Genomic DNA, 18700 nt, shown 5'->3' with positions numbered 1-18700 from the left:
TCAAAACAGTTCAATTGTTTATACTCTGCTTTTTCCTCATCATCTCAATTGTTAGTATCCTTCCCAATTATTTGTATTTATCTGTGTATATACTCCCTCTCTCCAATTCCCACCCCTATGTAAGGTCCATTATATCTTCAGTACCTACATATTATTTATAGTAAATTTATAGTAGGTGTTTATGAAATGCCTGGTGAATGGATGCTTTGAGCTTAACTACATTCTGTGCACTTTATTACATGAATAGGCCAAAATTTATGTTACCATGTCCCTATTGGATATTTAGGTTGCTTCTAAATTTTGTAGTTACAGTATCCTTTAGATGCTAAATTGGATGTACTGATTTCTTAGATGTGATAATCCATTCTATATCTCTAGTGAATAGAAAGTCTTTACATGTAAATTTTGATTTCAATATTTTAATAGATTCAGATGGTATTTTATGAGTAATGAAATAAAGATGGAAGAGAGTGCAGTTAAATACTATATTGTCCTGGGAGTTAGGTGACTTGGTACTAGTACTGGTAATATCACTAACAAATTGTAACAAATTGTACAAGTGGCAACTTCTTTTTAATCCAATTTTCTCAACTTTAAAATAAGAAATTGGATGATATGATCCTCTAAACTTCTTGTAGATCTTAAAATTCTTTAATTTATTTTGTTATTTTCAGACACAAAGGAAAATATTGCTGTTGCAGACACTCTGCAAAAACTTTGGAGTCTGCTGGATGTCAATTTAGAACATTATTCAATCTCTCTCTTAAGGTAACACGCAACATAAACCATTTTCATATTGTATTAACAACAGTATCTTGCTATAATTACTGAATCATTGAAATATTTATCTAAATTATTTGACAAAGTTCCTAGACACTAGTATGGTGTCAATTTTAAGAGTAATATCTTTAGCCTCTGCTGCATTTTGTTGAGTATTGCAATGTCCTTTATTCATACATTGCTATTACAATGAACATTATTTACTTAGAAACGTAATTTCTGTATATTTCATTTTTACTTATTTCCAAATATTAGTGTAGTAGACACTTTAAAACCATCGTTAAACAGAGCACCTAATTTAATTGGCCAGTTTGACAAAATACTATAGCTATAACGGACTATTTCAACTTTTCTCCAAGCCTTGAAGTGAAAATGAAGCATCTTTTATTCTTTCCTCTGTAGAATTTATAGTATGACAAAATTATTCATTTAAAACTTGGAGGGATCCTTCAGTCCAATCCCTTTATTTTACAGATGAGGAAATTGAGACTCAGGCTATATAATGATAACAAATCACACAGCTACCAAGTGTGAGAGGCAGAATTTGAAGCAAAATCTTCCCCATTTTACTTAACAAAAATTGTACTCCAAGTTAGAGGACCTCTGTGAAACTCAATCAAGCTCCTTTACTTCTCCAATTCTCTGTTTCCCTGTCTGTAAAATAAAAGATATGGACTACATCATCTCTACAAACCTCTTCCAGTTTTTTAAAACAAAGGTAGGTAATGCTCTTTTCTCTGTACATCAGTGCTACTACTACAACCCTTTCTTCTTCACCCTTCTTTCCTTTGATCAGCTGTAATGTCCTGTTGTCTCTAGAATGCAATCATTCTCTGGGAGGAGATCTCTTGGGAAGCTTCTGGGGAGGCAGTCTTAGTTTTAGTTCCAGTACCAGTACCAAAATGCAGCCAGGAGTTAAAGTCCGGATCCTACATTGTGTCCTTCTAAGTCTTGAATCTTTTTTCTGTCAGAATATCTCCAGCCAGCTTCAGTCTCTAGCTCCCTCTGAATCCAAAGTCTCCAGCCAGCAAGAAGGTAGACTTGGGAATGAATCAGACTCTGCCTCCAAGAGTATGAATGGGATTGTGGGTTTCCCAGAAGTCAATCCTAGTTATGAATCTCCCAGAAGTCCATGAGCAGGCTTTTCCTTTAGATTTGTGAATCTGCTCTTGTCCAAGTGTTCCCAGCTAGCACCATTGTAGAATCTTGAATGACCCCTCTTTCCCGAATCCTGCTCCTTATATCCTCCCAGAGAATGGGTTTGTGGGAACTCCTTACAACCAGTGAGCAAACTTCTTTTAAAGGTGTAAACTCCTTTAAAGGTTTGAACTAAAGATGTGAACTCTGAGCTAGAGAATTGTTAAGTACCGACTTAGCACCTAATAAGGAACCTAACAATCAACCACACACTTCCAACCAATTTCTTCCTTAGATGAAAGATTCATTTGATCTGTTACTACTTCAAGTTGGTCTCATATCCTATCACTTTAATCAGCTCCTTTATACCTCATAAATCAGAACTCTGTCTTTCCTTCTTAAGATCTTATATAGTCATATTAAAAAAAAAAAAACCTAAGATTTCCCAAGCTACTTTCTCCATTCCTTCCAAGTAGATTTATAGCCTCCTTTAGCTGTTCATTTTTTCCCCTCTTTTGACTGTTTTATTCCCATACTAGTGAAAATCCTGGTTTTATATTTATTATTTTTGTAATCATGAGCCAGATGCTTAATTTCTCTGAAGCTATTTTTTAATCTTTAAAAAATCTTAAAAAATTAAGTATCTCTCAGGGTTGTTGAAAAGAAAGCATTTTATAAATCTTAATGGATTATATGAAGTAGCCTATTTTTTTTTTCCTGAGGCAATTGGGATTAAGTAACTTGCTCATGGGGGCAGCTAGGTGGTGCAGTGGTTAGAGGACCAGCCTTGAATTCAGGAGGACCCCAGTTCAAATCTGGTCTCAGATACTTAACACTTCCTAGCTGTGTAACCCTGGGCAAGTCACTTAACCCCAGCCTAAAAAAAAAAAAAAAAAAAAAAAAAAAAAGTAACTTGCTCAGGGTCACACAGCTAGCCTATTAATTCTTCATTTACAATGTACCCAAAGTTCTCTGCAGTTTCCCAGTTCTTTACCTATACTAGCTTCTCAACAATTTTTCTGCCTTCAGTCTATTTCTCATATATGCCATGTATCTATTCTATAATTCTTCCAATTACATTCTACATTATTTCATCATTCCCTGTTATAGGAATAAGGAAACTTCTTGCTCTTCAAGATACGGATTCACAGAGAGCTTAAAAATGAAATTATCTTCTATAAGTGAAATAATATATGTACACAAATGTGAAATATCATATGGTATTCTAAGGTAACAAAAAAGTAAAGGAGAAACATTTGAAAATAAAATTATCTTCTGTGAGATAATATATGTAAATGCAAATCTAAATTAAAATATAGTATTCTAAGATAAACAGGAAGTAAGTTGTTTTGTTTTGTTTTTTTTTAGTATTTAGTATTGATTTTTTTTTCTTTAAAGGAATAAAAAGTTTCTTCCCTCCTATGAAGAATTTTACCTAAGTTTTGTATAATAACTATTTGAAAAAAGGAAATGGATGAAAAAAATTTGGTTTGGGGGAGGAATGGAAGGAGAAAGTGAGAGGCTTTGAGAAAGAAACTGAGAAGGGGGTAACATATAAAGCACATATTAAGAGAGAATAGACAAGCAGAAAGGAAGAAGGAATCATAGAGAAAGGTGAGAGAATCTCTGGGTATTTTAATCATTAAGAGGTCATCCTTAACTGTATCATTGAGTAATACTTGTGTCCTAATACTTTTAGTACTGTTTTGCTCTACTGAGTCAAATACTTTTTTATGATCAGCAAAAACAAAACAAAAAAGCACCACTACAAAAAAGTGTCTATTCTCCTAATATTTCGCTCACTTATATGTCTTTAAAGATGTCATCTATCAAGTGTTATTTATGAATGTCTGATTTTTGCTTATATTTTCATCAAGGAAGCCCTCATAAATCATGTACCATATGTAGATCATTTTCATGAAAAGCATTCTAAAAGTGAAAAATAGGCATATAGAGCTGTAGTTACTAATTTTCTCTGGATAACTGTTTTCTGCATGCATACTCTTGGTGTTTTCCTTTATTCTTCTGGTGTTGTTCCCTCCTTAACTTTTATTAAAAAGCATTCCCTTAATGTTTTCAAAATCCTATTGCTGTTGATGTGAATTTTCTTAGTGATTTTAAAAAAAACTTATTCATTTATTTTTCCTTATTATCTTGCTGTGTCATTTTGATTTATTATGGCTCTTTGACAGCAGACATAGTGAGTCCAGATGTAATTGGTTTTTTTACAGATTGGTTGAATGTCTCTGACAATAAATGAATGAAAAGCTTTTTATTAAGAGATTAATTATATTTCAGGTATTGTGTCAAACACTGGGGACATAAATATAAACAAGGAAGATAGTCATTTCCCTCAGGGAGCTTAACATTCAAAAAAGAGATCAAGTATTCCATCATTAAGCCCGTTTTGGAGCTATTTTGCCTCTCTCATTATGGACATCATTTAAAATTGACAAAAATTATTTTAGGAAATGCCAAAAATCAAGACTTCATTTCTTAAATCTGAGATATATTTTCTAATATACTTTTCTGCTATCCTTTGCCTACACATTTTACAAAGTGCTATTTTGTTTTTGTAAGACCCAAATTTCTCATAGTATTCCTTCCTCTTTCTACTCCTTCACTGCCATGTCATATAACAAAAAACAAGGAAAAAGTACTGGCCTGAAGACTCAGAGTTAAGTATCAAGGAGAGGATGCCCAACAGTATGAAAAGTTGTAGAAAACTCAAGAAGAAAGAGGACTGACAAACTGCACTGGATTCGGAAGTGAAAAAATCACTGGTAATTTTAGAGAAGGCAGTCTCAATGGAATAATTGGAGCTGAGTTGTAAGGGGTTAGGTGACACCTACTGCATATAATTTTTCAAGGACTTAGTCACAAGGGATAGAAAAGATATCAAAAATTAGAATGGGGCAAATAGAAGCTAATGATTCTATGAAAAGTCAAGAGTCAATCAAACTAAAAAGAATGAAAAAAATGGATGAAAAAGTAAAATACCTCATTGGAAAAATATATAGATCCAGGAGAGACAATGTAAAAACTATTAATTTATCTGAAGACTATGACCAAAAAAAATAATCTAGATAGCATTCTTTAAGAAATAATCAAGGAAAACTGCCCTGATGTACTATAGCAAGAGGGGGGGGGGGAAAGTAATTTAAAAATACATCAATCTCCTTTGGAAAGAGATCCCCAAAGGAAAGAAAACCCCAAGGGATGTTGTTGCAAAACTCCAGAACTATAATTTCAAGGAAAAATACTGCAAGCTGCCAGACAAAAGCAATTCAGGTTTCAAAGAGCAACAGTTAGGATTACCCAGAATCTGATAACATCTACAGTAGAGGATCAGAGGGCCTGGAATACCTGGAAGGAAAATGACATGGAGTTTCAACCAAGAATTAACTACCCAGCAAGATTCAGTATCATCTTTCAGGGTAAGCTTTGCATCTTCAATGAAGAGACTTTTAATCATGTTTTTTTTTTTTTTTTTGAGTTCTGTGTATGAAGAGGAAAATATATATTATTTAAAGGTTAAACTGTTTATATCCCCACATAGGGATATAACTCTTGAGAAATATATCTGCATTTATATCCAAGCATTGGGAGTGACTCAGCACAATCACCGTGTAGCCACTCTCTGCAGGATGGCTGCTCTTCCACAGGGCAGTCACTATCCAAAACTCAGCCCCTGTTTGCAGCCTGTTCACAGGGCAGCCACTATCCATCCCTGTTCTGTAGAGGAAGTTTGGAACCTCCTTGCCTTAAAAGCAGACCCAAAAGATTTTTTTTTAAATGAATAAAAAAGCAAAACAAGCTCTAACTATAGATAGCTTCTATACAGAAAGAAAGCAGATTTCCAACCCTGAGGAAATTAATAGCAGACAGTCTCCAGACAAAACCCCAAATGGGGATATAAACTGGTCCCTATCACACAAGGCTCTCCTAGAAGAAATTAGAAAGGATCTTAAAAGAGAGCTAAAAGAAAAATGGGGAAAGGAAGGGGAAGCACTGCAAGATAGTATGGAAAAGACATATAACTCATTAAAAGAAAGATTTGAAAAAGAAAACAACTCCCTGAAATGAGAAATGGAAAAGATAAAGAACTCCCAGGAAAGCAGGATTTGTAAATTGGAAAAAGAAAATAACTCCTTAAAAAAATTTGTGAAATGGAAAAAACTTCCATATAACAAAACAACTTATTTAAAAACTCAATTGGACATTTACAAAAAGAAGTAAAAAAAAAAAAAAAAAGAAAAAGAAAAAGAAAATGAAGAAAATAACTCATTAAAAATCAGAATTGAACAAATGGAAATGAATGATTCAATGAGACATAAAGAAATCAGTCAAGCAAAACCAAAAAAATGAAAAAAAATAGAAAAAAAGTTAAATATCTACTTGGAAAAACAACAGACCTGGAAAATAGATCTAGGAGAGATCATCTAAGGATTATTGGGCTCCCTGAAAATAGATGAAAAAAAGAGCCTAGACACCATTTTTCAGGAAATCATCAAAGAGAACTGCCCATATGTAATAGAATCAGAAGGTAAAATAGGCATTGAAAGAATTCATTGAACACTTTCTGAAAGAGACCCCAAAATAAAAACTCCAAGGAATATTGTGGCTAAATTTCAGAACTATCAGACTAAGGAGAAAAATATTACAAGCAGCCAAAAAAAAACAATTCAAATGCCAAGGAGCTACAATAAGGATAACTCAGGATCAAGCAGCTTCCACATTAAAGGAATCTGATATTCTGAAAGGCAAAGGAACTTGCAATGCAGCCAAGAATAAACTACCTAGCTAAATTGAACATCTTCTTCCAGGGAAGAAGATGGACATTCAAGGAAACAGGTGAATTCCATTTGTTTCTAAGGAAAAACAAAACAAAACAAACAAACAAAAAAAAAAACAGACCTAAACAAAAATTTTGACCTCCAAATGTAGGACTCAAGAGAAGCATAAAAAGGCAAAAAGAACTCTTGAGAACTATATTTCTTTTATGGGCTACATAAAGAACACATGTATAATTTGATTTTGCTGGTACAATTCCTTTTCCACTTCTTTTAATTCATTTTTTATAATATATCAGAAAAAAAGAAAAGTGGAGGTAAAAAGAGGGAAATTACATCTCACGATGAGGCAAAGAAAATCTATCATATCTGAGGGAATTAAGGAAGGGGGAGGAACATTGTATGAATCTTATTCTCATCAGATTTGGCTCAAAGAGAAAATATTAGACATATTTAGTTTACAGAGAAACCTCTCACCTCATTGAAAAGTGGGAAAAGAAAAGGGAAAAGGAAAGGGATAGGCTAAATTAAATGGAATACAGAAATAGAAAGGGAAAGATATAGGAAAAGGGGAGGGACTCTAAGGAGAAGGGAAGGATTCTAAAGAGGGAGAGCTGCATGAAGCAAGTGGTGTTCATAAGTTTAATACTTGGGAGGGGACTAAGGAAGAAAAGAGAAAAGTATAATCTGGGGATAAGAAGATGGCAGGAAATACAGAATTAGTAGTTTTAACCACAAATGTGAATGGGATGAACTCTCCCATAAAGTGAAGGCAGGTAGCAGACTGGATCAAAAGCCAGAATCCTACAATATGTTATTTACAGGAAACACACTTAAAGCAGGGTGATATATACAGAGTAAAGGTAAAAGACTGGAGCAGAATTTATTATGCTTCAGGTGAAGTCAAAAAAGCAGGGGTAGCAAATTGATGTAATTAAAAGAGATAAGAAAACCATGTCTTGCTAAAGCATAGCATAGATAATGAAGCAATATCAATGCTAAATATATATGCACTAAGTGGTATAGGATCTAAATTCCTAAAGGAGAAGTTGAGAGCTGCAAGAAAAAAATAGACAGCAAAGCTATAATAGTGGGAGATATCAACCTTACACTGTCAGAATTAGATAAATAAAACCTCAAAACAAATAAGAAAAAAGTTAAAGAGGTAAAATAGTTGTCATTTTTCTTTTCTGTTATATTAGCCAGTCTAATAAGCATGGGATGGTAACTCAAAATTGTCTTAATTTACATTCATCTAATCAATAGATTTAGAGCACTTTTTCAAATGACTATAGATAATTTTTATTTCTTTGACAATTTATTGTTCATATCCTTTGACCATTTATCAATTGAGAAATGTCTCTTATTTTTATAAATTTGACTAAGTCACTTCTATGCACTTAAAAAAGGAGGTCTTTATCAGAAAAACTTGCTATAATTTTTTTTCACATTAATAATGGCTAATTATATATTTCTTTCAATCTTTCCCCCCTTACTTTTCTATTCTCAAAAGTGTTTTTGCATCTGACTTTTCTTCCTTTCAGCCTGTCTGTTCTTAAAAGTGTTTTGCTTCTGACATTTGGCTCTTTCACTTTTCCCTCCCTTCTATTAGTTCTTTCCATTCCCCCCATTTTTCTCTTATTCCTTTTCCCTTTTATTTTCCTGAATGATAAGATAGAATTCTACACTTAATTGTCTGTGTTTGTTATTTCCTGTTTGAGCTAATAATTTCAAAGAAAATATGGCTCATGTTCCACCCCCACTAAACTTTCCACATCTTCCCTTCCACTGCAAAATCTGCTTCATTCCTCTTTTATATTACATAATTTATACCATTATACTTCTAATTTCTTCTTTTTCCAGTACATTCTTCTTTTTTACTCTTTATTTTTTAGATAACCAACTCACACATGTGCTTTCTGTTTATGTACTTTTAATTGTCCTAATAATGAGAACGTTTTTAGGAAGTAGAGTATTATTTTCCCATGTAGAAATGTAATGTTTAATCTTATTAAATCCCTTGTGATTTTTTTTCCTATTTACATTTTTTATGCTTTTCTTGAATATTGTATTTGAAAGTCAGATTTTCTATTCTGCTCGGCTGTTTTCATCAGGAATGCTTGAAAGTCCTCTATTTCACTGAATGTTATTGTTCACAAGTTTCTATCAGGATGCTTCCCCACTGATTATTGCCTAGATTTAGTAAGTTTTAAAATTAACTTTTAGAAATGAATTTTTATTATTGTGGTATAGTACAAAAAGTTGGGACAAGGCACTCTCTTAAATTAGAGACACACACTCTCACATAAATATGAATAGAGCCGAGGGAAAGTAAGGTCAAGTATAGAGGGTATATGTGTCAAAGGAGTAACTCATAGTTCTTAGATGCTAGAAGTCCTTTTTTTTCCCTTTGTGAGACATGTTTTGAATAGTGTGGTTTATTGTTGACCATCTTATTGAGTTGTGAGGCTGCATTTTTCAATGTGCTTAGTTTGTCTGTAGCTACTTATGTAGATACTATCATTAGTTACTGCTAATTTGGGAATGATCTTGCCATTACAAATGAGAAATCTCAAATCATTTGGCCCTTTGAATTTCACAAGTCCTTTCTCTAGTCAAGTGGTAAAGGGAAAAAGATAGAGGCTTTCTCCTCTTTCCTCCTCTAAAATTTGTCTCCCAGGGACATAACTGGAACTTCTACCACTGGGTTGGTCTGACACAAGAAGGCAGAAATTCCAACTAGTTTTCTATTTTATATTAAAACCCACATGGTGTGACTGAGTCTCTTTGGCCAATATCAATACACTTCCTATATGATGTCATTTAATTTCATTATTCCTTCCAAAATAATGAAGGACTTTCAGAACCTATCTTAAAGCCTTTGACTGACTAATTGAGGTATTCTCATCAATTACTTTAATCTTTAAGATTTACATCTCATTAGCTACTTTAAGGAGAGGAAGATAACTCTGAATAGACTGAATAGTCTGACTGAATAGACACCTCATCATGACATAGATTTTCTATATTTTTTTTTGTTATTCTTTTCATGAATAAGAAGCATTTAGGGAATAATGTTCTTTTGTGAAATATGCTCTTTCATTTTTTCCAGATTAATGTTTAAAAGCAAATGCAAGTCTTTTGAGCTATATCCATGTTATAAAGATGAAGAAACTAAGATAGCTTTTGCTGATTATTCTGTAACTTATTCTGATCAACCACCAAATTCTTGGTTCATAGTTTTTAGGTAAGATTTTGAAAATATTTTCCTCCTCTCTAAATTTGATTTTATTTATTAAAATCATTTTCTGTGTATACTTAATATAAGTAGCTTGAGATTTTTTTTTTTGTTTGAATCCCCAGCATTTGAGCATAGTACCTAGCATACAGTATATTCCTAATAAATTGTTTTGATTGATTTAAATCGCTTGTTTAATTTTCTATGGCATATAATTATTTTATAATTTTGTTCTAAAAAATAAAACTTCCAAATTGCTTTTTTTACCTTTCCTAAAAATCATTTCACTTTTGCTTAGTATATATGAAACTATTTAAAGAAAAATTTATTTGCATTTTTATTTAGTCAAAAACATAGAAAAATAAAAAAATAATATGATATAAAACTGTTTTCTTAATGTTTGAATTTAATAACTTCCTGGTTTTGTTGTAATTTTAAGAACCTTCTGATTTTATTGTAATTATTTATGTTCATTGTATCTTTCTTAGCATCTTATAACAGACTTATTTCATCTTTGTATTCTTAGTATCTACCACACCATTGTGCCCAAATAGAGTAGTTACTCAGTAAATATTTGTTAAATTGATTTGAAATGCTACTCACACAACTGTTAAGGCTGAAACTCTGAGTTGATGCACTGAGGTCGGACAACCGAGCACTTAAGGCTAACTACCAATTGGACAATACTCTATTAGCATATGTTTTGAAAATGGCCCTTCCCACTATTCTGTGCTGACTTGATAATTGGTATATACAGAGAATTGTAGGAGGGACTAGGGAGTGGAGGAAGACTAGCTAGAGTCACCTTTTGGGTGGTAGACAAAGAGGAGAGGTCATGGAGATCCTGTGTCCATTCTCTTCACTTCTATTCCTAAAGACCAAGAATAAAGACCAAGGACTTTTGCTTATCCTGACTCTGGCTGATTCTAAGTTATCCTGGGTGCTAACAAGGTCATCACACACAATATATAATGATATAGCATAAAACTCTCTTATTTGCTATACTTAAATAGCTACGATATGCAAATTATAATTATATAGAAAATTTATACTTATAAATAAGGTTAATTGCAAGAATCATTATAATTCAATTCAGTTAAAAAGAATTTATTTAAGTACATAAACTCCTCTAGAATAAAAAAAAATGAAACTTCAAGTTTATGCTCTACTTAAAAAAATATGGACACAGAGAATAAAATATAAAACATAAAATAAATACAAAGTCATTTTGTGGGAGGCAAGTTCAGACTGACAGCTGAAGGATCATTGATAGGCTTCTTATAGGAGGAAATCCTTTGTGCAGAGACTCTTAAAAGGCAGAGTGGAGGAGGGAAACCATTAAGTACATGGTGACAATCTATACAGAGGAGGGAGATGGAATACGAGGTACAGAGAAGAGCAAATTGGCCAGTTTAACTGTAATTTAGAGTTTATGAAGAGACATTGTGAAATTCATCTCAAAATAGAATTTGGAACCATATTGTGAAGGGACTAAGTGGCAAATAGAGAACCAAAATATGTCTGGTGGCAATCTGACAGAAATGGATAGATATGAAAGAGGTAAAAACTGAATTGATAAGGTTTGGGAAAGGGTGGAATGAAAAAGACGAAAATCTGAGAATGACTTGGACATGGCAAACTTGGGTCACTAAGAGGAGGTAGTGTCCCCAGTGAGATGAAGATAATAAATTTTGTTTTGGACATATTTAGTTTGAGAGCTTTATGGGATACATAGGTAGAGATGTCTAGCAAACAGTCTAGACTGGTGCTCAAGATAGAGATGGGGGTTAGACATGTTAGTTTGGAAGTCTGTGATTTAGAATTGATAATTGAATTTATCAGGGATTATGAGATCACCAATAGAAACTCTTGAAGTACTTGAAGAACTCACATGTAGGATCATGATATAAATGATGATACAGTAAAGGAATTTGAACAGGAGCCCATAAGAAAGGAAAAGAAAAGGAGAGAAAAGTATAGAGAAAGTCCAGGGAAGAGAAAATATCCTTAGAACTGGAGAATCATAGATTTGAGCTAGAAGAGACTTTTAGAGGTTATCAAGTTCAATCCTCTCATGCAATAGATATTGCAAATGAAGCCTGGGAGAATATGACCTGCCCAGGGTCATACAAGAAAGTGCCTGAGGCAGGATGGCTACAGAGCTATCAAGAAGGATGAGGCTAAGAAAGCACTTTTGGGAATAGCAATGAATAGATCATTGGTAACCTTAGAGAGAGTAATTTCCTTTAAGTGTTGGGGTTGGAAGTCATATTGCGAGAACTGGACAAATCTCTGGAATTAAGGAAGTAGAGGCAAAATATATAAACAGGTCTCTCCAAATGTTGTTGTGAAAAGACAGGAGAGATGAAAAATTTTTGAACCCATCTTTTAAAGGAGATTCTTTTTTTTTTTTTATTGCAGAGAAACATTTTATGTAGCACAAGATATGCTCTTGATGCCTAAAGTGTATACTACTCTTCCAGTCTGTATGCTCCATGTTGTTAATAATGACACAATGGAAGAAGTGCCACGAGTATTTCTCAAAGTGATACCTTATGTCTATACCAAGAATAAGGTAAGACTGAAGATTATGATAGTAATAAATTTTCTTTGTATAGAGAATAAAAAGATAATGTCTATATACTTTTGCTGTGTTTCTTTGTTGAGAAAACCCCCAAAATGGTCACAAAGTCTCAGACACAACTGAAAAACTAAGAATAAGATAGTCATAGCTGCCAAAATGTTTTTTTTTTTTTTAATCACAGGTCTGACTTTATCACTCCCTTACTCAGTAAACTATGTGTTTCTCTGTGGACTCTAGAATTAAATGAAATTCTTCTGTTAGCTTTGAAATTCTGTGCAACTGTCCTCAACTTACCTTTCTAGCCTTGTATATTACTCCCATTTCACAGATATATTGATATTGTCAAAGAACCTTAATGTTCCTCATGCATGTTTCTCCACTTCTCATCTCATTAGTTGCCCACCATGTCTAGAATGCACTCCTTTCCTCTCTTCCATCTTTTAGAATCACCAGTTTCCTTCATAGTTCATCTCTAGCACCTTGTACAGTACAGTACACCGTGTATGGTAAGCCTTTCTTGATTCCCTTAACTTCTATTTTCTTTCCCATAAATCATATAATTTCCATTTTACATTTATTATAAATACTTTATATCTACATATTGTGTCCCTTAAATAGACTGTAAGCTCCATGATAGTGATTATTTAACTTTTATCTTATAATCCTAAATTCTTCACACAGTATCTAGCTTAATATGTGTTTTTCAATCCACTCATCTATACAAATAGCTAAATGAACTGAAAAGACAAAGGGATCAGAGACAGTGATGGTGATGATTCTAGAGGAGCTTATGATATTAAAGAGATCATATTTTTAGAGCTGGAATGGGTCTTAGAGTCCAGAGTCCCATCCCTTCGTTCTATGGATAAGGAAACTGAGACCCCGAGAGAATCTGTTATTTGTTCACAATTACATTTGCCCAAGCTAATGTCTAAAGTGGAAATTTAATCCTGTACTTCTTGGCTTTCCATCCAGCATTATCCATCACACCACTCCATTCCTTGCTCTGTGTGTGCTTGTCTCCTACCCATCAGATTGGCTATTGACAACAAAAGTGAAAATGATAACTGCTGAAAGGCCTAATGGAAAGCAGGCACATTAATGAGCCTGTGAATGGATACAGCTGGTACAGAAAGATATTTGGAATTACACACAATGCATGCTCTTTGACTCAACTCTTGTCATTGAGATATATTTTCTAATACATCTTTCATATAGGCTGAACTTTGATTTGAAGTCACCAAATATCAATGCATATATTACTTGGTCTAGAAGTTCTTGCTGAGGTCTTCATAAGATTGCTTCTTCCCCTTTATCCATATGCTGGGATGTAGGTGTAATTTCCTTCATAAAATTTTTTGTTTATGTTGGTTATTATGTAAGATATATGTTCCAAATGACATTTCTAATTACCTTTAGAAAAAAAAAGAAAAAGAAAGTTCCTCTTCCAAGTCCTTTATTTGTTGTTCAAGGAAACTTGAAAAATTTCCATTTAGTAGCCACCATCTTATTTTTTTTTTCTTGTTTCATTTAGAGTTAGAATGTTAAGCTCATATATTTAGATCTGGTAAGAATTGTAGCGCAACTCATTTTACAAATAAAAAAACTGAGACCCATAAATATTAAATAATTTACCCAAGGCAACAGAGACATTGGGGTAGAACTGGTATTTGAACCTAGGGCCCCAGAATCCAGATCTCATGAATTTACCCTTGCCTTATCCAATAGTATTCTGAGTTTCACTATTGAAAAAAAATCTCCTATTTGGAGTCCCAATAGTTTAATTGTTATTTATAGTTATTTTAAAAATTCTGTGATTCTTAGCAGGCTGTCCTTTTTCTATCTTCTATTTTCACTGCAAAATCATAAGGGAGGCACCCAAGTACAACTATCCTTTTTGGATCAGTGTTGATTTTTATATTTGGTCAAATTAATAGATAGTCTAGTTACACATGGACAAATGATTCTTCTATTTTTACTGAAATATTTCTTAGTCTTGAACCATATTTTCCAATGTATTTTTTTTCTCTCCTCCCCTATCTTAGTTTATCATTGAAGGCTGTTTTGTATCTTCCTTTTTTTTTTTTTTTTTTTTTTGGATTTCCATAGCCAAAGAATTCATTTCTTAAATTTTCAAACTATTAATGATATGCCTTTCCCATACTTAAATGTATTTATCCTTAAATAGTTGCTCAGACTATATTCAAGATCTTTAATATTTGGGAGAATCTGTGGAGTTCTCATTCTTAAAGAGAATTCAAGGTGACTTTCATGAAACAATAAGGCATAGGAATACAATTCTGTTAGAGGAATTTTAATGAGATGTTAGTGACCTTTTAAAAATAAGGACAATCAAATGACTTCTTGATGGAATAAATTTAGGAGATATTTTAGTCTAAATAAACTTTAAATAATTTATGATCTAATAATGTATTTTACTGACTGCATATTATAATTAAAGTTTAAAACTATTTTTAATATTTGCCACACATTTTTCTAATATTTCTTTTGAGTCATAAGATTGCTAATTATTATAATCAGATCTTGCTGTTTCAAGTTATTAAATAACAATTTGTACTCAAACTTAATTTTACTTTCTATTAATTTAGTCACCACTTACAATTTAATGAGAAAAATCTCAATGAGACATTAATTTCTCCCTTTGTTCCGTGACAAATTTTTATACTTATTCATCTTAGCACATTTTAAAATAAAATCCATTTTGGTTATAATCAAATGATATGAATAATTTAATATATCCTTGGTTACTTCTGAAAGGAGCACTTAAATTCATAAAAATAGGGAAAAATCATTCACAGATATAATTTTAATAGAATATAAATAAAACATGTTAATCTATGTCTTACTTATAATTTGATCCTATCCATAGTTCAGGTAGTATCTCCTACATAAAGCCTTTTCTGAATCGTCTGTTCCTCCCAACACTTACCAGGTGCTTTCTCTCTCTTTAGACTGCTTCTCTAGGACTAAAACTAATTTATGCTCTTTTTAAATCCTTTCCATAATTATTTGTACTCATGTTGCAGTAGAATATAAGTTTTTTGAGGAATGACTTTAAAAAATTATCTCTAGTGCCTAGGACTGAATTTTATATAGTAGAAACTGAATACATTTTCTTGGTCACAGAACTTTTTTCTTCCTCTAAATGATTCTTAAGCACAGTTTTTGTTTTTGTTTGGCAATAGTGGATTACAACATTGAATTGGCATCCAATAGTAAAGCTTTTATCTCTTATTATAATAGAATCTTTATGTTGAAAGAAACACTTAGAATGTTTTGTAGGGATAGAACCAATTCTTATTTCACCAGCTAGTGTGTTTTCACCTGCTAGAAGCACTCTTTAATCTTTTCTAGTTTGTTTATGGTCATATGTTCCTAAAGCATATAAACAAATTGTATAGCCAGTAAATGATTATGTATATTTCATTAGGAAAAAAGAAAGGCAGCCCTCATTTTATGATACAAACGTATTTCTTTTCTATTTCCTATTCCATGAATGTGTCCCCCAAGTTATGAGGCAAAAAGCCTCCCTTATGTGCCTCTTACTTACTATTGCAAATAGCATTTTATCTGATTTAGACTGTAATTTAAAGCCATATATGTTCAGAGCTCACTTAAGCATTTTTGTAGCATTATAGTTGTTACTACTGAATGAAACTATTAATTATATTGTTTACCAAATAAGACATTTGAAACATTCATATTTTCATTAGTTTTATTTAGTCTAATCCAGATTGGTTAGTTTACTTGATAAAGTTTGGCACAAAGTCAGTAATCAGTTTCTCATAATAGTCAGATAACTTTAAACAGAGAATAAACCAAACAATCAATCAACAATTATTAATTTACTAAGTACCTATTATATGCTAGGAATTATTCAGACTTCTGAGGCTTCAAGTGCAAAAAATGAGATCATTGTTACTGGTAAGAAGCTGACATTTGAATAGGGAGACAAGAAGACATATAAATGTTTGTAATATGTGTATATGAAACGTGTAATATATAAAATATAAACCCTTAATTTATACACATCCATTATGCTAATATAAACTTATATGTATTTGTTGCCTGCCTAATGCTTATACATTGGATCCCCAAACCATTCTTTATTCAGTAATAGCATTTTTATGGACTGTGATAAAGATAAATCTTGAAAAGATCTGATATCTAAGATGTTGTCTCTTAAACTTTCTACTCTCCAGGGACACAGAGCAGTGGGAAGTTTTTATGATTGATTGTGGTAGCATCTGTGTAGCAAATTCCCTGCCATGACAACCTATGTAATTCCTCAATAACTTACTCAATGGATTTATAAATATTTGATCAAAATATTTTCATCACCTTGTGACCAATCTTCTAATGATGAGTCTCTCCAAAATTAATTTTAATGTTTCTTAGATAATAGCCATATAGTTCATTGTTAGGTTCATGTTAGGAGCCTTTCTTGTTTAGCATGACTTGATAAAGCTTGTATTCCATTAATATAGTGGTTAAGACCCTATATTAAAGCTGTATTAAAGTATTAAATTAGGACTTTAGTGTATGCCTAATAGAAAAGATGTCATAGTATAGTAGATGGAGAGTTTAGTCTTGGAGCCAAATGACCTGAATGTAATGCACACTGTATGTTTGACAATGGGCACATCTCTTAAACTTTCAGTGCCCTAAGTAATTCTTTAAGACTATGAGTTGAAGAACAGGTCTGTATCTGCACAGGTAAAGAGACTTTCTTCATTGAGAATCCTTACATGATTAAATTACAGGAAGAAAAAATTAATTTTAATGGTGATGACTTTTAATATAATGTCCATTTACTTTCATGTCTCTGGGGCTCAAATGACAATCAATTGTCAAAGATTTTAATATCTAATTAATAAATGATACATATCTCTGTGGCCCCCTTCTAAAAGATGTATGCATATGTGTGTATATTTGTTGTTATTGTTTATCTTTTGTTCTTTTTTTCAAATTTTCATTAGTATTTTATTTTTCCAAATACATGTAAAGACGTTTTTCAACATTCATTTTTGTAAGACTTTGTGTTTCAATTTTTCCCCTCCTTCCTTTACCTTCCCTAAGACAACAAATAATCTGATATAGGTTAAATATGTGCAGTTCTTTTAAACATATTTCCTTATTTGCCATGTTGTGCAAAAACAATCAGACCAAAAGAAGAAAAATTCAGGAGAAAGAAAACAAACAAAAAAGGTGAAAATACTATGCTTTGATCCACATTCAAGCTGCATAGTTCTCTCTTTGGATATGAATGGCATTTTTCATTCTAAGTCTATTAGAATTGTCTCAAATCACCTCAGTGTAGAGTTGAACTGATTCACCATTGAGTTAGAATTTATAGGGGCTACATAAAAATGAAGGCGAGAATAGCCTCTTTTGCCTAGTCTGTCTCTGTCTGTCTGTCTCTCTCTCTTTCACACACACACACAAACATACACACACACACATATTAATTTGGAAGGGGACAAGATTTCTGGACAAAATAGAAACAATTGCTATTTACATTTACTGTGAGCCCAAACCATGACTAAGTATGGATTGACTTGGGATCTATTGTTGGCCAGTCATTGAGATTCAGAGTGATTTGGCTGTAAGGCATAGTTTTCTAGAAGGAAATTTAGCCAATAAACCATAAGAAATCTTGTGAGGTTTTAGAGATCAAACTTCACATTCCTTTGAGCAGAACACTCATAGGTAAGGGTATGCTACCCTATATGGACAGAGAGAAGGGAAAAGAAAGAAGGAAAGACAGAAAGGAAGAGAGAAGGTGCTTATGTTGCCCAGATGGCCAGCTCAGTTGCAATTGGATCTACAGTAAGGCTGTTGTTTGTTCTTATTTCTCCAAGAGATCCATGACATCAGGAAGGTGATGCCATGACATGCAAGTGAATTGGATTTAAGTGAGGGAGGGCTGTTGAAGGTCACCATATACTAATACTGCTTCGAATACCAACTTCCTAATTCTTCTTCTTATTTATTTCCCATGATTTATACTTCACTGTACCTCAGATGGTCTTACCATCTATCCAGTCACACAGAAGAAACCCTTGATCTTACCATTATCTATAAGTGTTTCATATCTATTTTCATGAACTTCAAAATTTCTTTCTCTGATTATAATATGTTGTCATT

General features: G+C 32.6%; 1 protein-coding gene across 1 annotated transcript in view; it reads left to right on the top strand.

Moving 5' to 3' along the window:
* Positions 1 to 18700, top strand: part of ADGB (androglobin) — a 259554-nt gene that overhangs the window by 171777 nt on the left and 69077 nt on the right. The window contains exons 22-24 of the mRNA XM_074264682.1: positions 675 to 768; positions 9823 to 9957; positions 12370 to 12523. Of these exons, the coding sequence (XP_074120783.1) occupies positions 675 to 768; positions 9823 to 9957; positions 12370 to 12523 (383 nt within the window). The remainder of the gene's footprint in view (positions 1 to 674; positions 769 to 9822; positions 9958 to 12369; positions 12524 to 18700) is intronic.

This window comes from Sminthopsis crassicaudata, chromosome 4 (genome assembly GCF_048593235.1).
Source record: "Sminthopsis crassicaudata isolate SCR6 chromosome 4, ASM4859323v1, whole genome shotgun sequence".
NCBI classification, from domain to species: Eukaryota; Metazoa; Chordata; class Mammalia; order Dasyuromorphia; family Dasyuridae; genus Sminthopsis; species Sminthopsis crassicaudata.
This window is presented reverse-complemented; position numbering and strand designations above follow the sequence as displayed.